The sequence below is a fragment of the Balaenoptera borealis genome (genome assembly GCF_965194805.1).
Source record: "Balaenoptera borealis genome assembly, chromosome: 16".
NCBI lineage: Eukaryota > Metazoa > Chordata > Mammalia > Artiodactyla > Balaenopteridae > Balaenoptera > Balaenoptera borealis.
The window spans coordinates 84,783,172-84,810,446 of NC_138872.1; the positions used below are offsets into that span (position 1 = coordinate 84,783,172).

The window sequence follows — 27,275 nt, forward strand, 5'->3', positions numbered from 1 at the left end:
GCCTTTTGTATCAGCAGTAAATGGATCAGAACCATGTATCCAGATGTGATATATGTTAATTCCAAAATCCAGAAAGGCCTCCCAAATGTCTGACTTCTTTCTTTGTGGTAGGGGATACAAGATGACAGCAATGTGTGCGTAGTTTTGGAAGGAATAGCCTGATATGTACACACGTGACCTCCAGACCACCAGAGATTCATAGAGATTAGAGATCTCTGTGTTTTCAAGAGATCTATCTCCCACCTTCTGGCATACATACACCATATTAATGTATCGTAAAGTACCTGCTACTTCCTGTTCACTAGGTTCTATTTGCATGTCATTAGAATAGTGGTCCAGTGGATTGTCTGTTGGTTGACAGATGATCAAGGTCCTTGCCAACTGCTTCTGGTGTTCTCGGCTTATTGGTCAGAAAATAAAAGCATTTTCCAGATCATTGGCTGCATACCAGTTGCCAGAGGTTATGTTTATTTGCTCTGGTAAGAAATGACATCTGGAACAGCAGCTGCAATTAGAGTCAGGACCTGATTAGGCTTATAGTAATGCAGTGTTCTCCAAGACCCATTCCTCTGTACAGTCCAGACAGAGAAGTAAAAGGAGATTTATTGAGAATCAGCACCCCTGCATCTTTGAAGTCTTTGATGGTGGTGCCACTCTCAAAGATGCTCACAGGAATCTGGTATCACTTTTTGTAGGCAGAGGGTGCTCCAGGGGCTTCCACTTCTTTTCCCCACCATATAGCTCTAAAGCCATGGACCAGAGAGCCAAGGAATCCCCAGTTGCCAGCTGTCAGTAGTAAGAAACAACAGGGTACACACAGGGAATCATAAGCAGTTTACTGCTAAATCATAAGATACAGCATAATAAGTGGTATAAGATGGGGCAGGTATTCCAGCAAAACTTGTACAGGAATGTTCGTTAGAAGCACTGTTTGCAATAGCCAAACGGAGGAAACAACCCAAATGTCCACCAACTGATGAATGGTAAACAGAGTGTAGTATATCCATAGAGTGGAATATTATTCAGCCATGGAAAAGGAATGAAGATATTTGGCTACACTGTGGATGAGCCATCAAAACATGCTAAGTGAAAGAAACCAGTTTCAAAAGGCCACATCTTGTATGATTCCATTTATATAAAGTATTCATAGGCATATGGATCTTTGCCTATGTACAGAATAGACAAAACCGTTAAAGACAGAAAGCAGATGAGCAGTTGCAGGGGAAATGGGATTGGGGAGAGTGAGTGCTTAATAGGTACAGAGTTTCCTTTGGGGATGAAGATGTTCTGGAACTAGGTAATGATGATGGATGCACAACATTGGGAATATACTAAATGTCCCTGAATTGTACACTTTAAAATAGATAAAATGGTAAATTTTATGTGCACATTATCACCAAAAAAATGCATACACATGCTCACAGAGAAAAGCCATTTAAGATTTTGAATAGTGTATGCTACAAGAAATAAGGACAGCTCCCAAAAGGAGTTTCCAACATAATTAAATAGTGGTGAGAACAAATAATCATGGAATCGTAGGATCTTGATTGGTTATGTAGAGGAGGGCAGTGAGCCTTCCTGTTTGAACACAAGGTCAGTCCACACAGCTGCAGCCCAGGCTTCTCTTCCTTTCCTGCAAACGATCACATCCTGTAGAGCTGTTTGCTTCCTGCCTAGTTTAGAATCTACTTGCCAAATCATCCTCCTCCCAAAAAAATCAACTATGATTTCTCCCCAGTCCCATTTTGCACTTTCACGTTACTGGATAGGTGGTCACCACATCCCATAATAGCAGTCCTTTTATGGTACAGGGCCATTCTGGCCCTATCTAGTTCTGTTCTTTTGCAAAAACAAAGGACTTGAATAGATATCCTGCAGTGTTGAGTAGCTATTTGAACATTATAACCATGCTGAGTTGTATGTGTTCTTCATATTCCTCCATCCATTTAGAAGTGCCTTTTCTCCCCCACCACACCCAGTATTATTTCACATTGGCGACTGACAGCTTGGTGGAACAGAGCAAGCAAATGCACCCTCTTCCTGGAAAGGACTGTGTAACCTTGGTTCTCTTTAGCCACTCCTCTCCCACACTACAGCCTAAGCAGCTGCCCAGGGAAGCGGTGAGCCAGCCCCAGGCAGAGTGCAATGGCTTAAAGCCACACCTCAGTCTCCAGGGTGCGTGTGCACTGAAAGTTTGTGCCATAGAAAATGGCAATTGTGTTTTGGTTACAGCTTTTCAGATTGGAAACTTTTCATCAGAACCTTGTGAGTCTTGTTTGTTTGTTCTTTTAATAGTAATTTTGGGGACTTCCCTGGTGGTCCAGGGGTAAAGAATCAGCCTTCCAGTGCAGGGGACGCGAGTTCAATCCCTGGTCGGGGAACTAAGATCCCACATGCTGCGGGGCAACTAAGCCCGCACGCCACAACTATTGAGCTCACACGCCTCAATGAGAGAGCCCGCGTGCCATAAACTGCAGAGCCCACGCGCTCTGGAGCCCACACACCCTGGAACCCACACGCCACAACTAGAGAGAAAACCTGCACGCCACAACTAGAGAGGACCCTGAGCACTGCAACGAAGAGACCACGCACCGTAATGAAAGATCCTGCACGCCTCAACAAAGATCCCATATGCCTCAACTAAGACCCAATGCAGCCGAAAAAGGGGGGGGGGGGGTAAATAAATAAAATAATAAAAAATAAAAGACAAGAACTTTATTTTTAAATAATAATAATTTTGAATATTTATTTATTTATTTATTTTGGCTGCACCAGGTCTCAGTTGTGGCACATGGGATCTTCGTTGTGGCACGTTTAGTTGCGGCATGCAGGATCTTTAGTTGTGGCATGTGGGCTTCTTAGTTGCAGCATGAAGACTCTTAGTTGTGGCATGCAGACTCTTAGTTGCGGCATGCAAACTCTTAGTTGTGGCATGCATAGGGGATCTAGTTACCCAACCAGGGATTGAACCTGGGCCCCCTGCATTGGGAGCATGGAGTCTTACCCACTGGACCACCAGGGAAGTCCCAGAACCTGTGAGTCTTAACATGGAACATTGAGAACTGTCTTCACAGTTGCTGAAATCATGAACATGTGTACAGTGTTGACAATAATAAATTTGCTTTTTTAAAACTTTGTCTCCTTGACCTTGTTTCCTGTTCAGCAAAACTTAGAACTCATTTGTTCTTCTGTAACTTGAACTGGGTTTAAATTCTTTTCAAGCCAAAGTTCTGCCTCCCTTCATTTTGGGCCATTCAAAACTTAGACCTAAATGAAATTAATAGCAGCCAATTTCCTAATGTATTTTTCTATTTTTAAACACATGATCTGGCTTCTGAGGAGCATTCTACAACAGTCTTCTAAATATCAATAATTAAAACCACTTGCCTGGACTTCCCTGGTGTCGCAGTGGTTAAGAATCCGCCTGCCAATGCAGGGGATACAGGTTCGAGCCCTGGTTCGGGAAGATCCCACATGCCATGGAGCAGCTAAGCCTGTGCGCCACAACTACTAAGTCTGCACTCTAGAGCCCGTGAGCCACAACTACTGAGCCCACATGCCACAACTACTGAAGCCCGTGTGCCTGGAGCCCATGCTCCACGACACGAGAAGCCCACACACTGCAACTGGAGAAAGACCGTGCGCAGCAACAAAGACCTGATGCAGCCAAAAATAAATAAATAAGTGTATTTTTTTAATATCTTTTATTATTTATTTATTTTGACTGTGTTGGTTTTTCTTTTTTTTTTTTCTTTTTTTTTTTCTTTTTTTTTTTTTTTCTGTGTTGGTTTTTCGTTGCCGTGGGCAGGCTTTCTCTAGTTACGGCGAGCGGGGGTTGCTCTTCATTGCGGTGCGCAGGCTTCTCATTGCAGTGGCTTCCCTCGTTGCAGAGCACGGGCTCTAGGCGTGAGGGCTTCAGTAGTTGTGGCTCGCAGGCTCTAGAGCACAGGCTCATTAGTTGTGGTGCACGGGCTTAGTTGCTCTGCGGCATGTGGGATCTTCCCAGACCAGGGCTCGAACCCTTGTCCCCTGCGTTGGCAGGCGGATTCTTAACCACTGTGCCACCAGGGAAGTCCTAAATGTATATTTTAAAAAAAAAAAAAACACTTGCCTGACCACAGGCTCATCTGGCTACTCTTACTTATTAGCAGAAAAACTGGGAGCAGTGGAAGGAAGAAGGCTGCATTCTCACAGCTTTAGGAGGGAGAGTGCAGATCAGAACTCATCCCCACACTATTACGTTCTTCACGTTGAAGCAATTACCTGGTTGCACACTGTGTTTGTACTCAGAGAGGAGAGAAGTTCTTGAGCAATAGGATGAGTCCTTCAAGGCTATCCATGCTTAGGGTCATTCATGCTCTTCTTGGTCTCAGCAGGAATACCTTTTGACTCCTTCCCATCAAGATGATGCTTCTTCATGCCAGCTGGGTACAAGGATCATAGCCTCTGCCTTATACTTTAAGGAACTCAACACAGCAGAGGAAGACAGACACATAAGCAATTATAGGCAAAGGTGGCAAGTGTTATTTCAGAGTTATTAACAGCACCATTAGAAGTAACTAATTCAGCAGTGCCAGCTGTTGAAAACAAGCCAAGACCTGTCATCTTGACTCTAGATATCAGTAAAAGTGCTTCTGGAAACAAGTTGGCTCCCTATAAGCTTCCCATTGGCCAGGATTGAGTCATATGTGTGCCCATCCCCTAGCTGCAAGGGAGTCTGGGAAGGTAGTATTCCAACATGCCAGTTTGTCATAGGAGTGAGCTCTGCCAACAGGAAGAAGTCATAGGGTGGCTGTTGGATCGCTCCCAGCTGTGTCTACCCCAGCCCTATGTCAAGTATGTATTTAAAAGTCTAAGGTGTGTATGTAACTAAGGTTTACCGGCTCTCCATTATCCAGCTTTGTGTATATAAAAAACATTGATTAGGAAGACACTGAGTTTTTTCTCTCCATTTTAAGCCTATAGGGACTCCTATAACAAATAGAATAATCATTTTCTAAATGCTGGGTGCCAGGCACTTGCCCCAGGGTACTCTGTATCTTATCTGTAATCCTCAAAACACTATGAGATGTTAAAATAAATAAATAAATAAATAAATAAAACACTATGAGAAAGTTGGGTTCTCCCAATTTAAAAATGAGGAAACTGCGTCTCGAGGCAGTTTAATTTACCCAAGGTCATACAACTGAAAAACTGAAGCCAGTTCTGAGATTCCAAAACATAGTCTCCTTTTTCTTTTTTTTTTTCTTTTTTTTTTGGACTGAGTTGGGTCTTCGTTGCTGTGCGAGGGCTCTCTCTAGTTTTGGCGATTGGGGGCCACCCTTCATTGCAGTGCGTGGGCCTCTCATCGCAGTGGCCTTTCTCGTTACGGAGCATGGGCTGCAGGCACGCGAGCTTCAGTAGTTGCAGTGTGCAGGCTCAGTAGGTGTGGCTCACGGGCTGTAGAGTACAGGCTCAGTTGTTGTTGCGCACGGGCCTAGCTGCTCCGCAGCATGTGGGATCTTCCCAGACCAGGGCTCAAACTCGTGTCCCCTGTATTGGCAGGCGGATTCCCAGCCACTGCACCGCCAGAGAAGCCCAGAACATAGGCTCTTTTCACCCTTCGAATGTCACCAAAAGAGCCAAGCAATCATTATCTGTGGAAAGAAAGAAAGACTTTAAGGGCCATAATATTTTTCTTTCTTTTTCATTTTCCGTGCTATCTCCAATCCTGTTTTCTTTTTTTTAGTGAAGAAAAGATGACTGCAGCCCGCATTAGGAAATGCCATAAGTGTGGGACCGGCCTCATCAAATCAGAAGGCTGCAACCGCATGTCTTGCCGCTGCGGTGCCCAAATGTGCTACCTCTGTCGAGTATCTATTAATGGATATGACCACTTCTGCCAGCATCCTCGCTCCCCAGGAGCCCCTTGCCAGGAGTGTTCAAGATGCTCCCTCTGGACCGACCCCACTGTAAGTGAATGCATGGCTACATGTTGCTTTGTAGGGAAAAAGTATCTATAACGTAATATGACGAAAAGAGATTTTATACACACATAACACATTTTGAATCCTAAAAAGATAGGGAACTGCGTAGATAACCACACACAAAAATTGAGAAAGTAGCTAAAAAGCTACTCCTCAGAAAGCAGCATTCCGCAACAGTTTATGAGCAAATTCTTTTAATCCTTTAGGGAATAAAATTTTTCTATGCCATTTGAAATACTTCCGAGGATAGAAAAGTACGGAATATTTTACATATATTTGTATAAAGCCAGCATAATGCTGATACCAAAACCTCTCAGAGGTAACCCTGAAAAAGAAATCTACAGATTTATCTCACTTATGAATATAGGTTTAAAATTCTCTAAATAAAATAACAACAAATAGAAACCATGACCAAGTGAGATTGTTCCAGATGTGCAAGGATGGTTCAGTATTAAGAACTCTATTAATATAATTTACCATATGATATCTTTAGATGATAAAGACAAATACACTGATGAGGATGCTTATAATTTTTGTGACTTTCTGTTGGAATAAAAAAAAAAAAATCCCACAAGGACTCAGAGGCAAAAAATATACAAATCAATTTTCACTGCAAAGGAAAGGAGCTGTTACAGTGGAGGATTACTGGACTGAATGTCAATATTATGCCATAATATGAGGGTGTTTCATGTTTGGTAATTGCAGTCATTGTTGCTTTTGTTGTGGTCATCCATGTACAATGCTTGGTATCAGTTTATTTATCTCTTGTAAAAATAAAATACAGTGTTTGTGGGGGGGGAAAAAAAAAAAGACAAATACAGTCAGCCCTCTGTATCTGCAGGTTCTACATCTGTGGATTCAACCAACCATGTATTGAAAATATTCAGGGAAAAAAATTTCCAGAAAGTTCCAAAAAGCAAAACTTGAATTTGCCACACACCAGCAACTATTTATATAGCATTTCCATTGTATTAGGTATTATAAGTAATCTAGAGATTATTTAAAGTATACGGGAGGATGTGCATAGGTTATATGCAAATACTACACCATTTTATATAAGGGACTTGAGCAACACTGGTTTTGGTGTCCGTGGGGGTCCTGGAACCAATGCCCTGTGGATATCTAGGGATGACTGTATCCATTCTTGATTTAAGCTTTAACAGTAGTATTAGAAGGATACTTAATATGTTTTATAAGCCCCATATTTCAAAACAGTCATTAGCATGTGTTTAATAGTGAAATACATAGAAGCATTCCCCAAAAGTCATATATAAGACTGTCACCATTATTTGTGCTAGTCAATGCAGTTAGCTGAGAGAATAAGATGAAAAATATAGATATTGGAGAAGATAATCACTAATGCTTATTGGACACCCACTGTGTGTCCAATAAAAAGTTCTAAGCACTTTTATATGTAAAGAAGAAAAGCAGGACTTCCCTGGTGGTGCAGTGGTTAAGAATCCGCCTGCCAGTGCAGGAGACACAGGTTCTATCCCTGGTCTGGGAAGATCCCACATGCCATGGAGCAACTAAGCCCATGTGCCACAGCTACTGAGCCTGCACTCTAGAGCCCGTGAGCCGCAGCTGCTGAGCCCACACGCTGCAACTGCTGAAGCCCACGCACCTAGAGCCCATGCTCCGCAACAAGAAAAGCCACCGCAATGAGAAGCCCGCACACTGCAACGAAGAGTAGCCCCCGCTCACCACAGCTAGAGAAAGCCTGCGCGCAGCAACGAAGACCTAGCACAGCCCCCAAAAAAAAAGAAAAAAAAAAAGGCAAACCTACTGTTTTAAACCTGAGAAAAGACAAAATAATCAACTGAAAAGGCATCGGAAGCAGTGAAAGATGGCTAGATACAAAATAAATATACAGAATGCCATTCACGGTAGCTATATAAATCGTGAAATACCCAGGAAATTAATTTTAACAAGAAGTATGAAGAAAACTATAAAACCGTATTGAAGGACATGAAGAGACTTGAACATGTGGAGAAATATGCTTTGTTCTTTTTTTTTATGTATATAATAACGATAAATTTCATTTATTTATTTATTTATTTATTGGCTCTGTTGAGTCTTCATTGCTGCGCGCAAGCTATCTCTAGATGCAGCGAGCCGGGGCTACTCTTCGTTGCGGTACACAGGCTTCTCATTGCGGTGGCTTCTCTTGTTGCGGAGCGCGGGCTCAGTAGTTGTGGGTTGCAGGCTCTAGAGCACAGGCTCAGTAGTTGTGGTGCACGGGCTTAGTTGCTTCGCGGCATGTGGGATCTTCCGGACCAGGGCCCAAACCCGTGTCCCCTGCGTTGGCAGACAGATTCTTAACCACTGCGCCACCAGGGAAGTCCCAATAATTTTTAAGTTTGATAGTATTACTATTAGTCAGTTGTAAATTGCTCTGTAAGGATGGCAATGTAGTATGTGAGAAGACTTGTTCTACCAAAAAACGATTGAACATAACAGTGGATAGATACCCTGCCAACTTGGAGCTAGCAAGGAAGCTGCACCATAGCCCGCAGAGGCCTGGGGATAGCCATTGACAAGTCAGCTTTCACTGGGGCAAGTGAGGATGACCTGGATAGTGGAGAAGCACCTTGTCCCTCAAAGGGGAGACTTGGTATTACAGAGAGATTACTTATGTCCAAAGTAATCTACAAGTTTACTGCAATTCCCGTTTAAATTCAGTCGGATTTATTTTTTTTCCTTGAAAAATTACCTGTAATTTTGAAAGTGAGACTAATTTTTACTGTGAAGCTGCACAAATCAAAATCACGTAGTCTAATGCAAGAATAGACAGATAGATCAAGGGGACAAGATAGAGACCAGGAACAGTCCCATAAGAATTTAATGTGTGACAAAAATTTCATTCAAATCCCTGGAGAAATGATAGATTCATCCATTCTTTCGTTTGTAACTATTCAGTGTTGCCAGGACTAGTTTTCTGGAGTTTACAGTCTATTAAGTTTAAAACAGAGATCCTTCCTGAGGTTGGTACTGTGTAGGAACAGTAGGAACGATGCAGTGGAGAATGACGGGAGCCGGAGGGGGGAGTCATCTCGGCAGGCCTCTCTGAGAGGCAGCGTTTACAGCGAAACCTGCATGCAGAGGAGGAGCAAGGCAGCCAAAGAAATAAAACAGATCTGGCCTCTTCGTGGAACAGAAAGAAGGCTGGTGTGGCCTGCAGGTGGTGAACGAGGGGAGGAAGGTGAGGGAGGTGGGCACAGAAGCAGGCCGTGGGTCTCACTGAGTGTGCTGGGAGCTGTTGCAGGCCCGGAGTACACGAGTGACTTGGCCTAAGCCCCCATAGTTTGTTGCCAGATGGGACTGTGCTCAGAGTTACCATGGCTTCAGATTTTCCAGAGAGGTTGGAAATCTGTATTTTAATGTGAAATCTTCCAATTTTTAAAGATTGACCATTAATCCAAATCTAAAACACTGTTCTAGCTAGAACTTTATAAGTCAAAGATAAAAGTCTTTATCCCTCATATAGAACACTTCCAATATGCCTGATAAGAAAAGGTGTCAGGGTAACAGGCTGGCCCCTGTTGAAAGCCACAGCAGGCCAGGCTGGTGGCCTAATCCTAATCCTCAGAACTCCCCCCAGTTTTGTAAAGCACTGAGTCCTCTGTGAAAACCCGGTATCTGCATGTCAGGAGCAGTCTCCTCCTGGGTGGAAGACTGGGCTGAGGGACCCAGGAATTGCTCTTATTCCACAGCTCCGTGACCCAGTAAGACCCTTAGCAAGCCTGCCCTCCTATCACTGAGGAAATAATTGAAAGAAAGGGGCGACTTTGGAATAAACAGTCATCCTGTTGCTGGTTGAGTGGAGGGAGGTGTGGCCCACAGTGGGAAGTGCTCTCCAAGGTAACCCACACTGCATTTTGTGACAAAACTTCCCAGGCCCTGGCAGTTCCACTGACTCGGTTCCTCAGTCCCATCCAGCCAGCAAACTGGGGGCCTGCGCATCTCTAGGAACTTGGTGAAGAAATAGGGTCTGTTTCTTCAGCGGCGCTCCTAAGAAGCATTCCTCAGGCTGCTTTCCTCTCTAGAAGCAGAGAGCAGCGTGGGAGTTACCACGTGCAGCAGGGTGTGCGGCAGGCAGTCTGGCTTCTTCGCAGCCCCGTTTTCCTTTCTGCTCTCTCTCGTTCTTCTCCTGCCACCTCCCTTTTCTTCCCACACATGGAATTGATTATAAACGTTTCTCGTGTTCTGTTACCTTGTTTGGGTGCCATAGCATACGACTGCCCCTCGTTTTCATGTTGAATTGTCATCTTCTACCCTGAGAAAGGTTCTGTGTTTGCTCAAAATAAAGTTCGAAAGGAAGGTCAGGCAAATACAAATCCCTCCGATTTCCTCTGGTAGCCACAGCCAGAGATTTTGTTCCATTTGTCCCGTTCCCATCAAAACCGGGATCAGCCCCGTTTCCTTGATTCTCACCAGGAGACCGATTGAATTCCAACCCAGCATCTGTTGGGGCTTCTGGGAACACAAAGCCATTCAGAAGTTAAGGGAAACAAAGCATGCCCTGTCATCCAGCCTTTTCTCTGGCTTAATTAACCGGCAAGGCCAGGAAGAATCTCTCATTTGTCCATGAGGGAGTTATCCCTTCGTGGTTTGGAGAGAAGTTGAGTTTTCATCCTTAATGACTAGAGATTGCTTGGGAACTGAACTAACTGCATATTAGAAAACTGTCAGTTATCTGTTAGTTGTCAGAAATAAGCTCAAAACATTCAACCAAGAGTCTTGTAAAAACAAGATGTCTTTTTAAGAAGGAAAAAAGAAAAACAGAAGCAAACCAGTCACAACAAACCACAGTTTTCTAGCTTAGGGGTCAGAATGCACAGCCAAATCACAACACATAAATGAACAAACATTATTTTGCAATGGGGAAATGGTTACCCCGGGACTTTACTGGACCCATATGTGCTGACTTTTTTCTTGTCTGTGAGTGGTAACTTAAGGGGGTTAACAAGTTACATCTTACTGTTAGAAGCCATGTTCAGAGCAATCATCTGGCAGTCCGGATTCTAGAAGTGGGGCAAAATTCATAAGAGCATTTTCACTTTAATACAAAACAAAGTCGGTATTTATCTTGGGTTTTGGCTACCAGAAACTGCACAGAATTGTTTTCTACAACTTCTTTGTTTTTTAAATACAAGAATTTGAAGCATGTTCAGTGCAAATAAAACCCTAGGGCTTTAACAGCCAGTTTACAATTTGGCACCATTATAAGTCTAGCCATTTGGTTAAGAGAATTATTTATTTTTCTCAAGGCTGCAGTGGATTGAACCTGACATTAATATGTGTTAATATATTTAATTCTTTGACAGTCCTCTAAGGCCAGTGTATCATCCCAGTTTTACAAATGAAGAAACTTGCAGAAGATTGTGGTCAGTAAAAGGTGGCATGAGGAATTCCCTGGTGGTCCAATGGTTAGAGCTCCGCGCTTTCACTGCTGAGGGCGCAGGTTCAATCCCTGGTCTGGGAACTAAGATCCTGCATGCCAAATTAAAAAAAAAAAACGTGGCATGTGTTGATCTCAGGTCTTCTGTTCTCTCAGCATCTTAAACAAAGCTGCTTTCTGCTTTCTCCCCTTAGTTGGCTCCAGCACCACCCAGCCTGGACCAGTGTCTGTCTTCCTGATGGGTCAGGGGCACGGAGGGTGCTGGGCACCTTTGAGACCCTTGTTTGAGTGGCCTGGGAAAGGCAGAGGAAATAAAAGTATTTCAGACAGGGTTGAGGAGGAAAAGGTGGAGATCATTTTAGGGAGTATCTTCAGAAAGATACTCCAGAGTTTAGCTCAGTAACTAATTTTCAGTTTCAGTTTTTTTTCCTTAACTTTTAAAATTTACCTTCTGTGAAGAAGATGGTAAAGTGAACACCCATGTTGCCCCATCACTTAACTTCCACAGTTGGCCTTAGCATTTTATTTCAAGTCACTGTTTTAAACACCATTGTTTCTGTTACAACATGGAGGCGGGACCACTTTCACATTCTGCAGATGAAGAAAACAAGATTCAGGTCACTTGGTAAAACCAGGCTGCAAATCCAGGTCTTCAGCCAGCTGTTAGCTCCTTCCACTCCCCAAGTCTCCACTCTCTGGAGCAAGAGGTCGCAAGTACGGGAGCTTGCTGATAGCTGCCTGCAGGGTCCCTGCACCCAGTGAATCAAGCAGACCTCCGTAAAGGGATTGGCCCTCGCTGGACCCTTCCCCATTGAGCAAGCTGCAGATGGTAGAAAGGGGCCTTGACAGTGTCCCCAGTCAGGTTTAGATGTCACTAGAGGATTGTACCAAGGAGGGCCACAGTGTGGCTCAGTCCGGTAAACATGGCATGTTGGCATGTGTCATGTTCAGCAGATGCCAGCAGGCCCCCAGGCTGAGTGCTTGACCCTGACAGGAGTCACAACATGGCCACACCCCATGCTGCCTCCAGGTCCCTGGGGGGAGCTCTAGACAGAAAGGTGTTTGCGTTCCAGGCCTCTGTGACCCGAGGAGATAGTTGCAGAAGCCAGCAGAGAGCCGTCCAGTCTTTGCTCCTCCCCAGCACATTATCCGGACCTCCTCCGCACCCCCTCCCCGGCCATTCCAGACCCCAGCTGCACAGCATGTGCCACTCCGGGCCGTGCTGCACCCTCCTCCCCCCAGTTTCCTGTTGCAGGGGGACAGCTGGCGCTGAGGGGTTAGGGTCTGGTGTTGCTCGGCGATCTGCAGCCAATCTGGGAATAATTTGAAACTAAATCCTCAGCTCTTTGGAAGCCTTTTATGAAATCATTGCAAGTTTATTAACAACAGCTGTGGCCATACATGACCTGGATCCCAGCCCCAGCCCCACCCCCAAAATTGCAGGAGGGAAGCAGCAGTTGACTTGCAATTCTCAGTCACCTTTTTACAGGGAGGAAAAGTTAAATGAAGAAGAAAAGTCACCACCCTCCCTTCATGATCACCAGAGGCTGGCAGCAGGCAAGCAGGCGGCCAGCTCTGGTGTCCAGAAATGTTGAAGAAAACGGGCTCAAAAGGATGTTTAAAAGCCTCTCAAGAACAAGCCGTGTGCTAAGTACTCAAACATTTATTTTAGGAACCTTCAGCCTGTGGCTGGCGATTGTTGTCAATATCTGATTGGTGGAAACCTTCTCTGTTTCCCTTTAACCACTTGCAGTTTCTCATCCTTCTTTTTCTTCCGTCCAGACCCTGCTCCATGGGCAGAGCTGTGGGGCTTCATTGTTGAGGGACATGTTTTAAGGAGTTGGGGTTTGGGGTTGTTTTTCTTCATTAAAACTTCTCTGGTTATTCTCCCTCACTTCCTGCCGGCAGCTGGCGTGCTGAGTCGGTGTTTCGGAGAGGCCGGGCCCCTGCCATCCCCCTCATGCTCTTGCCGTGCCTCACTCCCTACCCACCTCCATGTGAAGCAAGCGTGTCAGAGTCTTCTGTGTTAGGCCAGCATTTCTGTATCTTGCTGAGCTCAGAGGAATTCAGGGAAAGGAAATAAAATCCTCTCACTGTTGGGATGCAACCCCTCGTTTCTTTATATAAAGCATTCTTCCAGATCTGCTGGGCGGCGAGACTCCGTGTCACTCTCTGCTGTGGTCCTTTGTCCTCAGCACTGGATTTGGGGCGCACTGGCCCACTGTGGGGGCTGCACGTGTTCCCATCCCAGTTCTCATTACATTCAGTGGTGGTCTGTGGGTTCCCCTCCCAGAGTGGCCGTGCATAGTGATGGAAAGTGCTGTGGGGTTCACTTCTACTCTAGCCTGCGTTTCCTTATGCTCAGTCTGAGACTTGCTTATATGCATATTCTGTGGATCTGTTTAAAGGTTTTCACCAAGATGAGGAGGGGCCAGAAAGAGGGCAGAAAAGGCCTACTGGGTCCATCTTAAACCCCAAGCCAAAGGCCAAGGAGAGGAATGCTGGGGTGGGCATGTTGCCCTTGGTGGACATTCACTAGGGCCTGTGAATTTATTTATTTTTGGCTGCGTTGGGTCTTCGTTGCTGCCCATGGGGCTTTCTCTAGTTGTGGCGAACGGGGGCTACTCTTCGTTGCAATGCACGGGCTTCTCATTGCGGTGGCTTCTCTTTTTGCGGAGCACGGGTTCTAGGTGTGCGGGCTTCAGTAGTTGTGGCTCGCGGGCTCTAGAGCACAGGCTCAGTAGTTGTGGTGCACGGGCTTAGTTGCTTCGTAGCATGTGGGATCTTCCCAGACCAGGGCTCAAACCCGTGTCCCCTGCATTGGCAGGCGGAGTCTTAACCACTGCGCCACTAGGGAAGTCCCAGGAATTACCTTTTTATTTGTGTTTTGTTAAACTCTTTTCCCCAAGATTGCTTTAATGTGTGTGAGAATCAAAACCCTGGCTTTTTGTGGAAGAAGGAGAAAATTCCATGGGACTCCAAGGTATACAAGTAACTTGGTGACCCTCATGAGAAAACATGTCAACGAGGCAAGGACATCTGGAGATGGCCTGGAACAGTGCCCAGGTCAGGAGCGATAGGCGACTCAGTTACCATGAGCCAGTTAAGTCCTGTGGCCTCAGTGATGGAGCCTGGCCTGCACCTTAGGTTTCTGGTTTCTCCCCGAGCTCCCAGCTCCCACTCTGGGTGAGAAGGTTCTGCTGGCTTTGTCTCAAAGGCCAAGTGCTGGGGAGGCCAGTCAGAGACCTGATGTTTCAAGTGGTGGCACATGTACTTCTGGGTGAGCTGACCCCAGGAAAATGGGAATTTTTCAGGGAAGTGTCCCCTTCTCTGCTGTACTGGCTGTTCATCTCCTTGAGTAGAGGTGTTTTATTTTGCCCTGTTCCCTTCTTTTATTCAGTGGAGAAAGGAGATTTCAGAGTTCTGCACATCCCAAAGAGAAGGAACTCTTAATATTTCAAAGAGAGCAAGATACACTCTAGAACAAAGCAGGGCCTAAAAATAGTCACCTCTGACAATTCTCAGGGCAGGCAGAGTACTCTGGGCCCCTCCAGTCATACTGTTCCAGAAGCTTCTATTCAGAAACTAGTGGTTTAAGTGCTTGAGAGCTCAGGCTTTGAGAAGGCCTGGATTCAAACCTTACTATGTGTGGGACTTCCCTGGCAGTCCAGTGGTTAAGACTCCGTGCTTCCAATGCAGGGGGCGTGGGTTCGATCCCTGATCAGAAAAAATATTTTTAAAAAACCTCAGTTTCCTCATTTGTAATATGGGTATTAATTAATAGTACCTAACTCCTGGAGTTGTTATGAAATCTATGTGAGGTGCTTAGAATAGGAGCTGGCACACAGTAAGCCATTATTACTACCACTGTGCTTGGCACTTTATAAAAAGTGAGATCATTTGCTTCTCACAGTAAACCTGCTTTGGAAATGATTAGGCTCCAGGTTAAGTCGTGTTGGGTAGAGGGGTCCCCAAGCCAAGGTCTGTGGAACCCCAAAGCTGGAGTTCTTCCCATCACACCAGCTGCCTGCCTGTTAGGAAGCCAGTGCTGCTTTAAGATAAAATTCACTGCGGTGGGGGCCGCTCCAGCATGCCTGGATTTCCTGTAAGTGACTCAGGCCCTGCAGGGGGGCTGGAGGACAGTTAATTCTGTGATCCAGCCCACACACCCCTGGCCCTCTCATCATCTTTTTTCCTCCTGTTGTTCCCTGTTTCCAGCAGGTTAGGTGTGTCCTAGATTTGCAGAATGGCAAGACTTTTTCCCAAGTGTCCTTATTCACCATGAATGATGACACTTGGGATGCCTAGAATGTTTCCCAAGGGAACTCACCTCTAGAAAAGCCTTAATATCCCCATGTATCACTTACCCAACCCAAGAAGTGTTCTGATGAGGGACCAGTCCTCATGTTTCATCTCAAGATCAACCTTAAACCTACCTTCACTCTTTTTTTTTTAACATTATTAACTTTTTAAATTGTGGTAAAGTAAAATTTGCCAGTTTTAAAGTGTACAATTCAGTCTGCCTTCACTTTTTTTTAATTTTTTTAAAATTTTATTTATTTTTATTTTTTATTTATTTATTTTTGGCTGCATTGGGTCTTCATTGCTGTGCGCAGGCTTTCTCTAGTTGCGGTGAGCAGGGGCTACTCTTCGTTATGGTGTGCAGGCTTCTCATTGTGGTGGCTTCTCTTGTTGCAGAGCACGGGCTCTAGGTGCTCAAGCTTCAGTAGTTGTAGCACGCAGGCTCAGTAGTTGTGGCGCAGGGGCTTAGTTGCTCCGTGGCATGTGGGATCTTCCCGGACCAGGGCTCGAGCCCGTGTCCCCTGCACTGGCAGGCGAATTCTCAACCACTGCACCACCAGGGAAGCCCATGCCTTCACTCTTGACTTGAGGAATTTTAAATACTCAAGGGAAACTGCTTATGGAAGGAAATTCTACCCCAGATGAAGAAAAAAATCTTCCCCCTTAGAGTCTAACATATTTGGCTGAAAATGTAATTTTTATCTTTAAAAAAATATATTAAAATGTGTTTTAGTTCTTAGTTTCGAAATATAGTGTCCTGTGATTCCAACCAGTTGGAGAAAGTTGAAATCTGAAACGCTTAACCCATATTCTAGGTGTAACTAACAATTCGCTCATTCTTTATGGTAACAATCACTGCTCAAAATAGTTGAGTGCTGACATTTTCTTGTGAAATACAGACTGTATTTAGACTGTAAGAGCACTGCCTAAACAGGGAAAGCTAGAGCTTAAGGACAAATAGTCCTGAGTCCACTTAACAAATCAGGAGAGTGATCAGAGCAAAGGAAGGAAGGGAAGAGCCTCCAGGTGGCTCTCTTCAAAAGGTGAAGAACTCAAGGCTCTAAGGCTTCTCCCGCCCCCCAACCCCGGAAGAGCTCTCAGTGACGGCCTGGGAGTTTCTGCCAGCTGGTGGACCTGGCTGCTCTGTCCTCCAGAGAGCCGGCAGATCTGTATCAGGACGCTCAACTCACACTTGCCTGTGCAAGTGCCTCAGACCCACCTAAGGGAATTCTTACATTGCATTTATTCAGGGGCGAACTTTTACCAGGAGCATTCGGATTTATCACAGGAAACTTAGTATTGATAAAAATCGGTCAGATGCCCTGTTAATCCATACCCTTAACAGTGCTATAAGAGACCTGGAATCTTCTACTCAGAAAGTATCCCTCATTCTTCATTTATCCTGACAGAAATGTCACAAGACAGTCTTGAGGGGAAAGAGGGGGTGGGGGTCAGGGGTTAGTCTTTAATGCTGTGAAATTGCTCTTTAAGCCCATGTAGAATTCCAAAGTGGAATGCCAGCTGGAATTGTGATCACAGCACAAAAATAGAAGCTCCATGAGGGAAGGGACCAGGTCTGCCTTATTCTTAGCTGTACATCCAGTTCAGTGCCTGATGCATACTGGACACGCAATACATATTCTTGAATGAAAGCATACATACACCCTCCACGTTTTCAAATCAAACGACGGGGACAGGGAACCTGCAAAGTAGTTTTCTGTGGATTTTCTCCAGGAAAGGTATTTGAGTGACACTGCCTAGTCCACCGCCAACTAACCATAACTTTGAACAACTTACCTGATCTGGGACCTTACTTTCTGTGGTAGAAGGAAGTTAGAATGGCTGGTTTCTAAGGTGCCTTCCTGTGCCATCAGAGGCCTTAGGTGTCCCTCTGGGTACTGATGGGCGTGACCACATTTAGGTGATGTGATAGAAGAGGGATGAGATAGTGGGGGTGGGGTGAGGGTGATGGTGATGTAGTACTAATAGTTATAATTAATAAATGACCAGAGGCAGGAAACCTCACTCATACCGTAAAGAAGCCACTGAGAGAAATGTTAGGGCATCTCCCAATCTTTACCACTTTTTCTTGAAACTTTTCATCTTTCTGAAATCTTTATTCCTGCCATTTTTCACAACTTTCCTGTCTTTAATAAGGAGTACTTGCTTTGTGCTGGGTCCTTTACACAGTTGAGCTCATGCGGTCCTTACAACAGCCCATTTTACAGGTGAGATACCCAGACTCAGATGTTCAGGAATTTGCCCACGTCACTCAGTGAGCGGTGCAGAGCAGCAACTCTCCTACTTTCCATTTTTCTAGATTACTCTTTTTTTTTTTTTTTTTTAATCTTTTTTCCTAGACTTGCCACTGGCACCAAAATGAAGATGTTTGCCAGCTCCTAATCTAGATAGTGGTAGAATTTATCTTGACATTCACATGGAGAACTTCAGACTGCCTCCACCAAAGCCTGCTGCATTACTGGAGCCCTTAGTGTTGATTGGCTTAGTGATTACTGTGTAGAGTAGTAAGTTTCCTCATTTGGAGTGTTCACAAAGAGGCTGGATGACCATGTCTTAGGGTTTTTTTGTTTTGTTTTGTCTTTTTTTTTTTTTTTTTTAAAGATTTATTGATTGATTGATTGATTGATTGCTATGTTGGGTCTTCGTTTCTGTGCTAGGGCTTTCCGTAGTTGCGGCAAGCGGGGCCACGCTTCATCGCGGTGCGCGGGCCTCTCACTGTCGCGGCCTCTCTCGTTGCGGAACACAGGCTCCAGACGCACAGGCTCAGTAGTTGTGGCTCACGGGCCTAGTTGCTCCGCGGCATGTAGGATCTTCCCAGACCAGGGCGCGAACCCGTGTCCCCTGCATTAGCAGGCAGATTCTCAACCACTGCACCACCAGGGAAGCCCTGTCTTAGGGTTTTTATAGAGTAGGTGTCCAGTACACACTGAGTGAGCGACACTCATGACTCTAGAATCATGGAGGGGCCATAACTGTCTGTGAAATCACAAGTTACCATCTTGGTTATGACATTAGTAACTGCCCATTGCATGCAGACTGCCCATTGCCCAGCTCCACGCTGAGGCTTCTGTGCTCTCCCCTGGTCCAAGGTTTTCCAGGTGTTCTTTCCAGCTCATGCGCTCCCTTCTGTGGCCCTCCATTCACGTCCCAGAAGTTCCATGGGTGACGTCAGCCAGTCAAGAGCATCCAATCAGCATGAAAAATCCAGAGTTAATCACTGACAGTATTCCAACCCAGACCACACTGGCCGTGTGGAGAGGTCTTGCCTGATGCGTCATCTGGGGCAACACACGTGTCTAGCAGGCTTCTGGAAGTCCTGAAACTTGGCTCATGCTTCCCTGCCCCACATTGGGCACCACTGCCCTTCTCCTTACTTCTTCCCAGCTTGACTGCCCTTAACTCCTGGAGAAACTACTGCAAGACCCCAGGAAACAGAACGTGCCTGCCTGTCTCTCGGTTTGATCAGTGCACTTGCCACGCTCAGGTTGTGGCTGCAGTGTCTACTCTGCTCTTTGTCGAGCCCCAGCTCGTGACGGGTAGACTTAAGTCCCATGCCCTCCGTGGCCGTGCTGGTCCAGCAGCAGCCCTGCCGCTGGCAGCAAAGACATGCACCGTATTGGTGGTGGTTTCAATCCAGCGAGTGTCCTTTCAGTCCCCAGCCATTTTGCAGGGCCTCTGAGGAGTGGGTTGAACCCCCAGCACATTACACAGAACAGGCATGGTTCAGGTTGTCTGTCCCGGGCCAGCAGCCCAGTTCACGGTGCCTGGGGCAGGTGGAGATGGGGGAACTGTATGTGGCACACACCCCAGAGTTTCCCTGGTGAAGCCCACACATCTGCCTGTACCCAGAGCGCCTCTTTGGCTCCTGTCCCCAGGCTGGGATAATCCAAGTCTGAATTGCCCATTAGCGAAGCAGGCCTACCAAGCCTGAGTTTGGGAAGGGGAGATGGTGAGATCTGCAGGGGAGTTGTTCTTAAACTGCTGTGCCCTTCCTTGTGGCCCAGGCCACTGTTCTGCTGGCGGCATGCTGCTCCTTCTACAGCCCACCACTGTCTAGGAGCTAAAGGCCAGCTTCAGGGCTCAGCAGGCCTGCATAGTCTTTTGTCCAGCTCAGTTCGGGGAGCCGGCAAGACTTGCGGGCTCTACAGAGACGGCTTCTGTGCTCAAGAGTTTGTAGACTCAAGATCTGAAACTCCTCAGGCCCTGCCCACTCCAGACTCACCCCCATCCCAAACCCTTGGGTTATCAGTCTGCCCGCTCCGAGCTGTGGGAAGTTCTTACCTTACAGCTGAGTGAACAGAGCAGGCTCTCTTAGCCCAGCCCCCAGACAGCCACGTGCAGTGCACAGACCCGCTCCTTGTTCCCAGCCTTTCAGATGGGCTTCCTCATGGGAACACCGTCTAATGATAAAGGAAGAAGATTCCCAGGGAACTGGGAATGGGTGGTATGCAAGCCCACGACCTCGCTGGTCAGCAGCAGGTTTCTGGCTTAGCCCCATTGCTGATTGGCAGCAAGCCGGCGTCCCGGGAGGGCCTCAGCGCTGCATGGAGCTGGCTGAGAGCAAGCCAGCCAGCTTGATCTTCTTTCCTTTCTCCTAGGAAGATGATGAGAAGCTAATTGAGGAAATCCAGAAGGAGGCCGAAGAGGAACAGAAAAGAAAGAATGGAGGCAAGTGCTCCCCTAGACAGGCCCTGTGCTCACTCACTCCATGTGCACAGGGGAGGAGGGGACCCCGCTGCTGGCTTGCATCGGGATCCTGGCATTCCACCCAGCCAGGGACCACCAGGGAGTGCTGTCCCTCAGGTGGCCGCTGATAGACCCCACCCATATATCCAGCTCCCTCTGGGAAAGGCCCTGAAAGCATAGAGACAGTTTCAGCAGCTCCTTGATGGCCAGGAGGTCCCAAGGGGTGAGTTTGAGCTTAGGAAGCAAATAGAAGCCAAAGCAGACTTAAAAAGACAGTAGGCCTCTGTGAGGTTACAGAGGAATGAAATGGAGTTTCTGTAAGTGGCCATCCACGGCCTGCCTCTAAAGGAAATTCTCTCACAGAAGCTCCACCTGTTCTGAGCTGGATCCGTCTTCCCCCTTCCAAGGTGATCCTTGTGGAGTGTGACACTCGGTGGGAAGTATGGTTTTGTCCTCGTTGATGGCTGGTGAGGGGGCTGTTGCACCCATGTGTGCATGCTACGTTTGGGGCTTTAATCGGCCTTATTCTGGCCTGGCCACCCCTCCTGTGTCCACAGGGAAGAATGACGCTGAAAGTTGGAGGCTCCTGGTCTGGCCTCATGCTCCAGGCTGTCAGCCTACAGCTCAGGGCCCCTGGGACCAGGATCAGGATATGCGGTTCTGGTTCCAGGCCAGATCCGAGCACAGTGGGATTTAACTGTTTTCTCTACTAAATCCCGTCTTCTTTTCAGAGAATACCTTCAAACGCATTGGACCCCCCTTGGAGAAGCCTCCAGAGAAAGTCCAGAGGATCGAAGCCCTGCCGAGGCCCGTCCCACAGAACCTGCACCAGCCACAGATCCCCCCCTACGCCTTTGTGCACCCAGCCTTCCCCCTGCCTCCCGTCCGGCCCATGTTCAACAACTTCCCCCTCAACATGGGCCCCATCCCAGCGCCCTATGTGCCCCCTCTGCCCAATGTACGAGTCAACTACGACTTCGCCCCCGTCCACGTGCCGCTGGAGCACAACCTGCCTATGCACTTTGGCCCCCAGCCGCGGCATCGCTTCTGACACCCAGGCCCCCCCTCTCCCGGGAGCCCGGCCAAGCATCCCGTGCGGGCTGGAGGCTGGATAGATGCTCCTTCGCCCCCAAGGCTGATGGCTGTGCGCGTGCCTGCTAAGTAGGGATGGCGGACTTGCCTGTTGAATAGATAGGCTGGATTTCTTCCTGGGAAGGGCCACTGCTCCTTGAAAGGTGATCAGCAGGCTGGTACCCTCCGGGTGCCCGTAACAGGATTGGGCCAGAGATAAGGGACAGCAAAACCCTCTTCCTGAAGAGTTCTGCCGTCCTAGCAGCCAACGTGGTGGCCCTGGGCCACAAGGTAGCCCGTCTCTGTCACTCACGTCCCTGCAGAAATAGATGAAGGGAAATGTTTGCCTCCATCCCCTCCCCCTGGCAGACAACAGAAGTCTCTCAGTTAAAAACCACGTAAGCCTTCCTTACCATAGCAGTGTGATCCATAACAAAGTGAAGTAACAAGTAGTGCAGCTTCGAGAGAGCTGAGAGCTCGGGACCATGTCGTGGAGGCCTGGTTCTTCTACCCACCTCGTTCTGAAGCCCACCTAGAGTGAGGTGCACCCCACTGCCCTGAGCCGGTTGGTCTAACTGAGCCGGTTGGTCTAAGTGGCAGAGCGATGTCCACAGACCTGGGAGCGCCGCTCAGGTTGGGGAGGCTGTGGACCGTGTCCAAGTGCAGAACCCCAGGCCTCCACCGCAGTGATTGTTCCAGGGTCTCGCCCTCCCTCTTGGTCCTCTCGGATGAGACCACAGAGAGCCATCTCATGCAGTGGGATGTTTGTAGTTTATCTAAAGAAACATTTGCTGTTTACTCACTTTGAACTTTTCCAGTTTTCTGTGGCCTACTAGAGTTTCTCTCCCTCAGTCTCTGGAAAGTCAAAGAAATCTGTTGCCCCGTGCCTGGCAGTTGATGAGGGTGGGATGGTCCTGAAATTTTTGCCAACCACAAGATCCTTTTGAAGTGGCTGTGACAGAGGCCTGGTGGCTTTCCCAGGGAGCCGTGTTTGCCACCACCCAGGTAATGAACAGATTCTCCCCTAAGGTATGGTGGCGCTGGCTTTCCCCAGCAGGTAGATGACCCAGGTTGCGCTCGGCAGCTACCCTTTCCTGAGGTCAGGTGAGTCCGGCTGTGGGTTTGCTTGGGAGTCCCCGCCATGTTCCCAGTTGCCTTTTGCTGTCCAGCCCCAGCCAGGTGTTTGAGCCTCGCCCCAGCCACCTGCTCTGCAGTTCTTCGTGCTCCAGCCCGTGTGCAGCGCAGAGGCCTCAGTGGGGAGTGAACGTGCCTGGCGTCCTGTGTTGGCCTCCGTTCCTCTTGCTGAAGCTCTGATGGCTGTGGGGTTCCCAGAAGTTCACACACACAGACCTCAGAGAGGAGGGGACACACCTGGGACCAGGCATCACCGTCTGGTCACCCGTTGCCATCTGCCTCTCAGATGTTTTTCAGAGATTAAAATGGAGAGGTGATGTGCCAGGTTGCCTGTTATTGCTGTCTTTCCTCTGGGTTTGGGGTTTGCGGATAGGTGGCCCCAGGGCTTGGGGTGGGGGGCGCCTGAAGAGAGGCTACGCTGAGTCTCTGCTGCCAGGAGCCCTTCCCCACCGGGCTTCCGGCCCCTGCCCTTGGGGCACAGCAACAGCATTTCTTCAAGTACCTTTAAAGCATGTTCCCCGTGCTTCCCCAAGGGAGGGTCTCTGAGGGCTGTGAACTGCCAGCAGATGTCCCACTGGATGGGGAGGGTGACCCCAGGTGCTGTCAACCTGCCCCACCGGTGACAGCGCTCACCCCAGCCCCCCAGAACCTTCTGGGTCTCTGACCCGATTCATCATCCAACGAAGGAACCAGCTTCCACCTCTTCCCTGCAGCCCAGGGTATGTGGCTCCACGGAGGTCCTGGGGCAGCGGCAAGGACAGACTTTGGGCTGGTGTCGCATGCCCTTGACACTGTGGTCCAGCAGCTGCCCTAGGACCTGGCACGCGAAGGTCCAAAGGTTGCCGCACAGGAGGGAGACCAGAGTAACTCCCCCAAGGCCACACTGAAGACTTGTCTTTTGAGATGAGTTCTGGCTGTTCTCAGCCACACGGGGCAGCTAGGAGCCACTCCTGCCTTTCTGAGCCGAGGGCGCCTGATTTCTATCGTTCCTCCTCGAGCCGGGCTGTGGAGTGGCTCGCAGCTCTGCAGGTGTAGCGCAGCCACTTTTGCCTCAAGTTCTGACCCAAGCGTGAGCCCCTCATGTCTGCAAAATGACCCTGTAGGTGCCTCGTGTCTTGGAGAAGCAGTCTGTACTAGTGATGGGGTTGGGGAGAGAGGGCGCCGTAACCATCAGACAAACCAGTCAGTGGCTGCAAGATGCAAATGACAGGACACCCCCGAGATCAGCCCGTGTCTGGGGGACAGAGCAGTCCCGGAGGCAGCCTGGCGCCTTCCCCTCTGGGCTGCCTTGCTTGCTCCCTGGAGCGAGAGACCGCCCAGCAGCAGTCCCCTTCTTGCCTTAAAACTGGAGAGAGGAGTCTAGTATTTGCACTTGGCAAAAGATTTTAAAACTTAAAAAAATGTGCATGACCTGTCACTTTGTATAAAAATAGCAAAAACGATTAGTTTATTAAATTCTGTTCTTTACCTTCTGGTAGTAAAGATACACAAAATTATTGTTTACCAATAAAGATGTTAAAAAATAATAATAAATCGTTTAAACTACTGTGTGTAAAAAGCCTGTACCATATGTAACTTGGTTTTTTGTAAATAAATGTTTGTGCAGACTGCTCTCTGGTTTCGTTTCTCCACACGGCCTGATCAGGCAGGCCCCACAACCCCACAAAGGTACAGGGGCTGCTCAGACTGAAAGCCAGCGGATTCCAGGGGAGTGGTAACACCTCACTTAACACTGCTCACCCAGAGCGGAGGTCGGGAGGCTGCTGGAGAGCTGCAGGATCTGATCCCAAAGGAGCCCCGAGGGGCTGGGCCTGCTCAGGAGGAAGATCAGGTGATCCATTACGCTAACCCTGCCTGGGTGGCTGCCCAGGTCGGGTTGGGCACAAAGGGGTTTTTTTATTTGTTTTTCAGTACAGAATCCCCTTCAAGAAAGTATGGTCAGCCCCTCTTCCAGGCCCCTGCAGCAAGCCACTGACTCGGCCCTGGAGATGGATGCAAAAGGGAAAAGCCTCATTCAGACAGGAGGCCAGTCCTGAGAACACGGAGCCCCTAGGCAGAGAAGCTGCAGGTACACCCCCTTCCACACACTTCCTGCCACCTGCCAGGCCTGGAGGGTACCCTGGGCACGGGTGGATCACAGCACGCTCGGGCTCAAACTGCCACCTGCCAGGCCTGGAGGGTACCCTGAGCACGGCGGACCACAGCGCACTCGGGGTCAGATGTTGAGAAAACACGCTATCCTCTTCTCCACTTGCAACTTTGTACTGAGTGACATCTTTTTTTTTTTTTAATTGCACGTCTGAAAAAGGTGTACTGAAGTAAACCCAAGACAAAAGTTACCTGCATTCCCAGCTTCTAAATCGGTGTATTTTTAAATATACCCATGCCATCTAGTTCTTGTTCCTGTACATGTTCCATATTTACGTATTTGCAGCAATATCATAGACTATTCTACAGTTTCCATCAGTAGATAAGTAATGTTTTTTTCCCGCAATCTGCTACCATCTTTTTTTCCCATCCTCCATTCAAGTAACCACAGTCACATTCCTCCCTCTTTACCCCACTCGCCGTCCAGCACATTTCCACATGCACCTGCTTATCAGGGCTCTGGGCCTTTGTTGTTACAAAAGTGGTTTCGTACTTTTGGCTGAAACTCACTTTTTTCTCTTTGCAATCATGGAGTGCCCTCCAGGTCTGTGGGTCAATATACCTCTAATTTGTGCCTTTTATGCCTTCCATGATATTTCTTTGTATATATTTGCCACAAGTGTTCCAACCATTGCCCCATTAAAGAAAATTTGGATACTTGCGATGTCTTGCCACCACACACAACACCTCAGTGAACATTCCCTTTGATGTTGCAACAGAAATTTCCAGCAGTGGAGTTGTGAATCAAAGGATGGGGTGTGTGTGTATTTTTTTTTTTTTTTGAAGTATAGTTGATTTACAATATTGTGTTAGTTTCAGGTGTACAGCAAAATGATCTGGTTATACATATATATATCTAGATTTTTTTAAATTTTTTCCATTATACTTTTTTTACAAGCTATTGAACATAGTTCCCTGTGCTATACAGTAAATCCTTCTTGTTTATCTATTTTATATATGGTTGCATGCATCTGTTAATCCCATACTCCCAATTTATCCCCCACCGCCTTCCCCTTTGGTAACCATAAGTTTGTTTTCTGTGTCTGTGAGTCTGTTTCTGTTTCGTAAATAAGTTCATTTGTACTATTTTTTAGATTCCACATATAAGTGATATCATATGATTGTCTTTGTCTGACTTACTTCACTTAGTATGATAATCTCTAGGTCCATCCATGTTATTGCAAGTGGCATTATTTCATTCTTTTTTATGGCTGAGTAGTATCCATTGTATATATGTGCCACATCTTCCTTATCCATTCATCTGTCAATGGACGCTCAGGTTGCTTCCATGTCTTGGCTATTGTAAATTATGCTGCTAAGAATGTTGGGGTGCATGTATCTTTTCGAATTAGAGTTTTTGCCTTTTCTAGATCTAACACCAGGACTGGGATTGCTGGATCATATGGTAACTCTATTTTAAGTTTTTTAAGGAACCTCCATACTGTTTTCCATAGTAGCTGCACCAATTTACATTCCTGCCAACAGTGTAGGAGGGTTCCCTTTGCTCCAGGTATATTTCAGTAGCTTTGCCAGATTCTTCTCCTGTGAAGCTGTGTCAACCCACCACAGGTGAGAGCCTTTGGCTGTGCTCTCGCCCCTCATTGGCACATCTTTGTGACCATGGTCCACCCCGCTGTCCTAAGACATGCCCTCTGTAATTGGACCTCATGGAGGCATCACTTGTATTTTCACCTCTTTCTTTAGGTAAAACTGCTTTTAGGTTTTATGCTTTTAGCATTTGTCATTGTAATGTCCAAACTTTTATTTTTTCCATCCTTAAAAAAGTGCCTTTTTTTAATAAATATATTTGCCAATTGTAAATGTTTTTAAATGGAAAAAAAAATTGAAAACACAGAAAAGTATAAAGAAAAAGAAGTGCTTTGTTACCCAGAGGTAACTACTAATAATATTTTGATGTGTTTCCTTCCAGTGTATTTTTTTTTCTGTGATATATACGGTGTATTTCACAAAACCAGTAAGCCAGATGTGCGGATTTTCAGTCTATCTTGAGCAGTAACAAGGTATGTATGAGCAAGTGCTTCTGAAACATGATTTTTAATTAGCTCCTTGTTTTATAACCTCTTGCTGCAGGCTCTGTTAGCATTCTCTTTGGGCTTATTAAAATCTCTTTCCTGAAGGCTGGTGCACAGCCAACCCTCCCCAGCCTGCTGGCCCTTTGTTCCCATGACCCCTGGTGGGAAATGGTCTCATCTAAATCCCCATCTGTGTCATCCCTCTTAGGATTATGTTGGAGAACCAGTTCCTCTCCCTTCATCAGCACATTTTTGGCAAGGACTGATCCTTTTGGCAGAACTGATCACTGGCTTGGGTTGGCTTTGCCTTAGAAGGTGCCAGTTAAAACCCTCGCGGCATTTGTTGAGACGTGGATGGATCTAGAGACTGTCATACAGAGTGAAGTAAGTCAGAAAGAGAAAAACAAATATCGTATATTAACGCATATATGTGGAACCTAGAAAAATGGTACAGATGAACTGGTTTGCAGGGCAGAAATTAAGACACAGATGTAGAGAACAAACGTATGGACG

General features: G+C 47.0%; 1 protein-coding gene across 3 annotated transcripts in view; it reads left to right on the top strand.

Moving 5' to 3' along the window:
* Positions 1-24,191, top strand: part of RNF216 (ring finger protein 216) — a 184,486-nt gene extending 160,295 nt beyond the window's left edge. For all 3 annotated transcript variants that reach the window (XM_082360924.1, XM_082360925.1, XM_082360926.1), the window contains 3 exons: positions 5,729-5,951; positions 20,289-20,358; positions 21,108-24,191. In XM_082360924.1, coding sequence (XP_082217050.1) covers positions 5,729-5,951; positions 20,289-20,358; positions 21,108-21,427 — 613 coding nt within the window. In that variant the 3' untranslated portion in view covers positions 21,428-24,191. The remainder of the gene's footprint in view (positions 1-5,728; positions 5,952-20,288; positions 20,359-21,107) is intronic.
* The last annotated feature ends 3,084 nt before the right edge of the window (positions 24,192-27,275 follow it).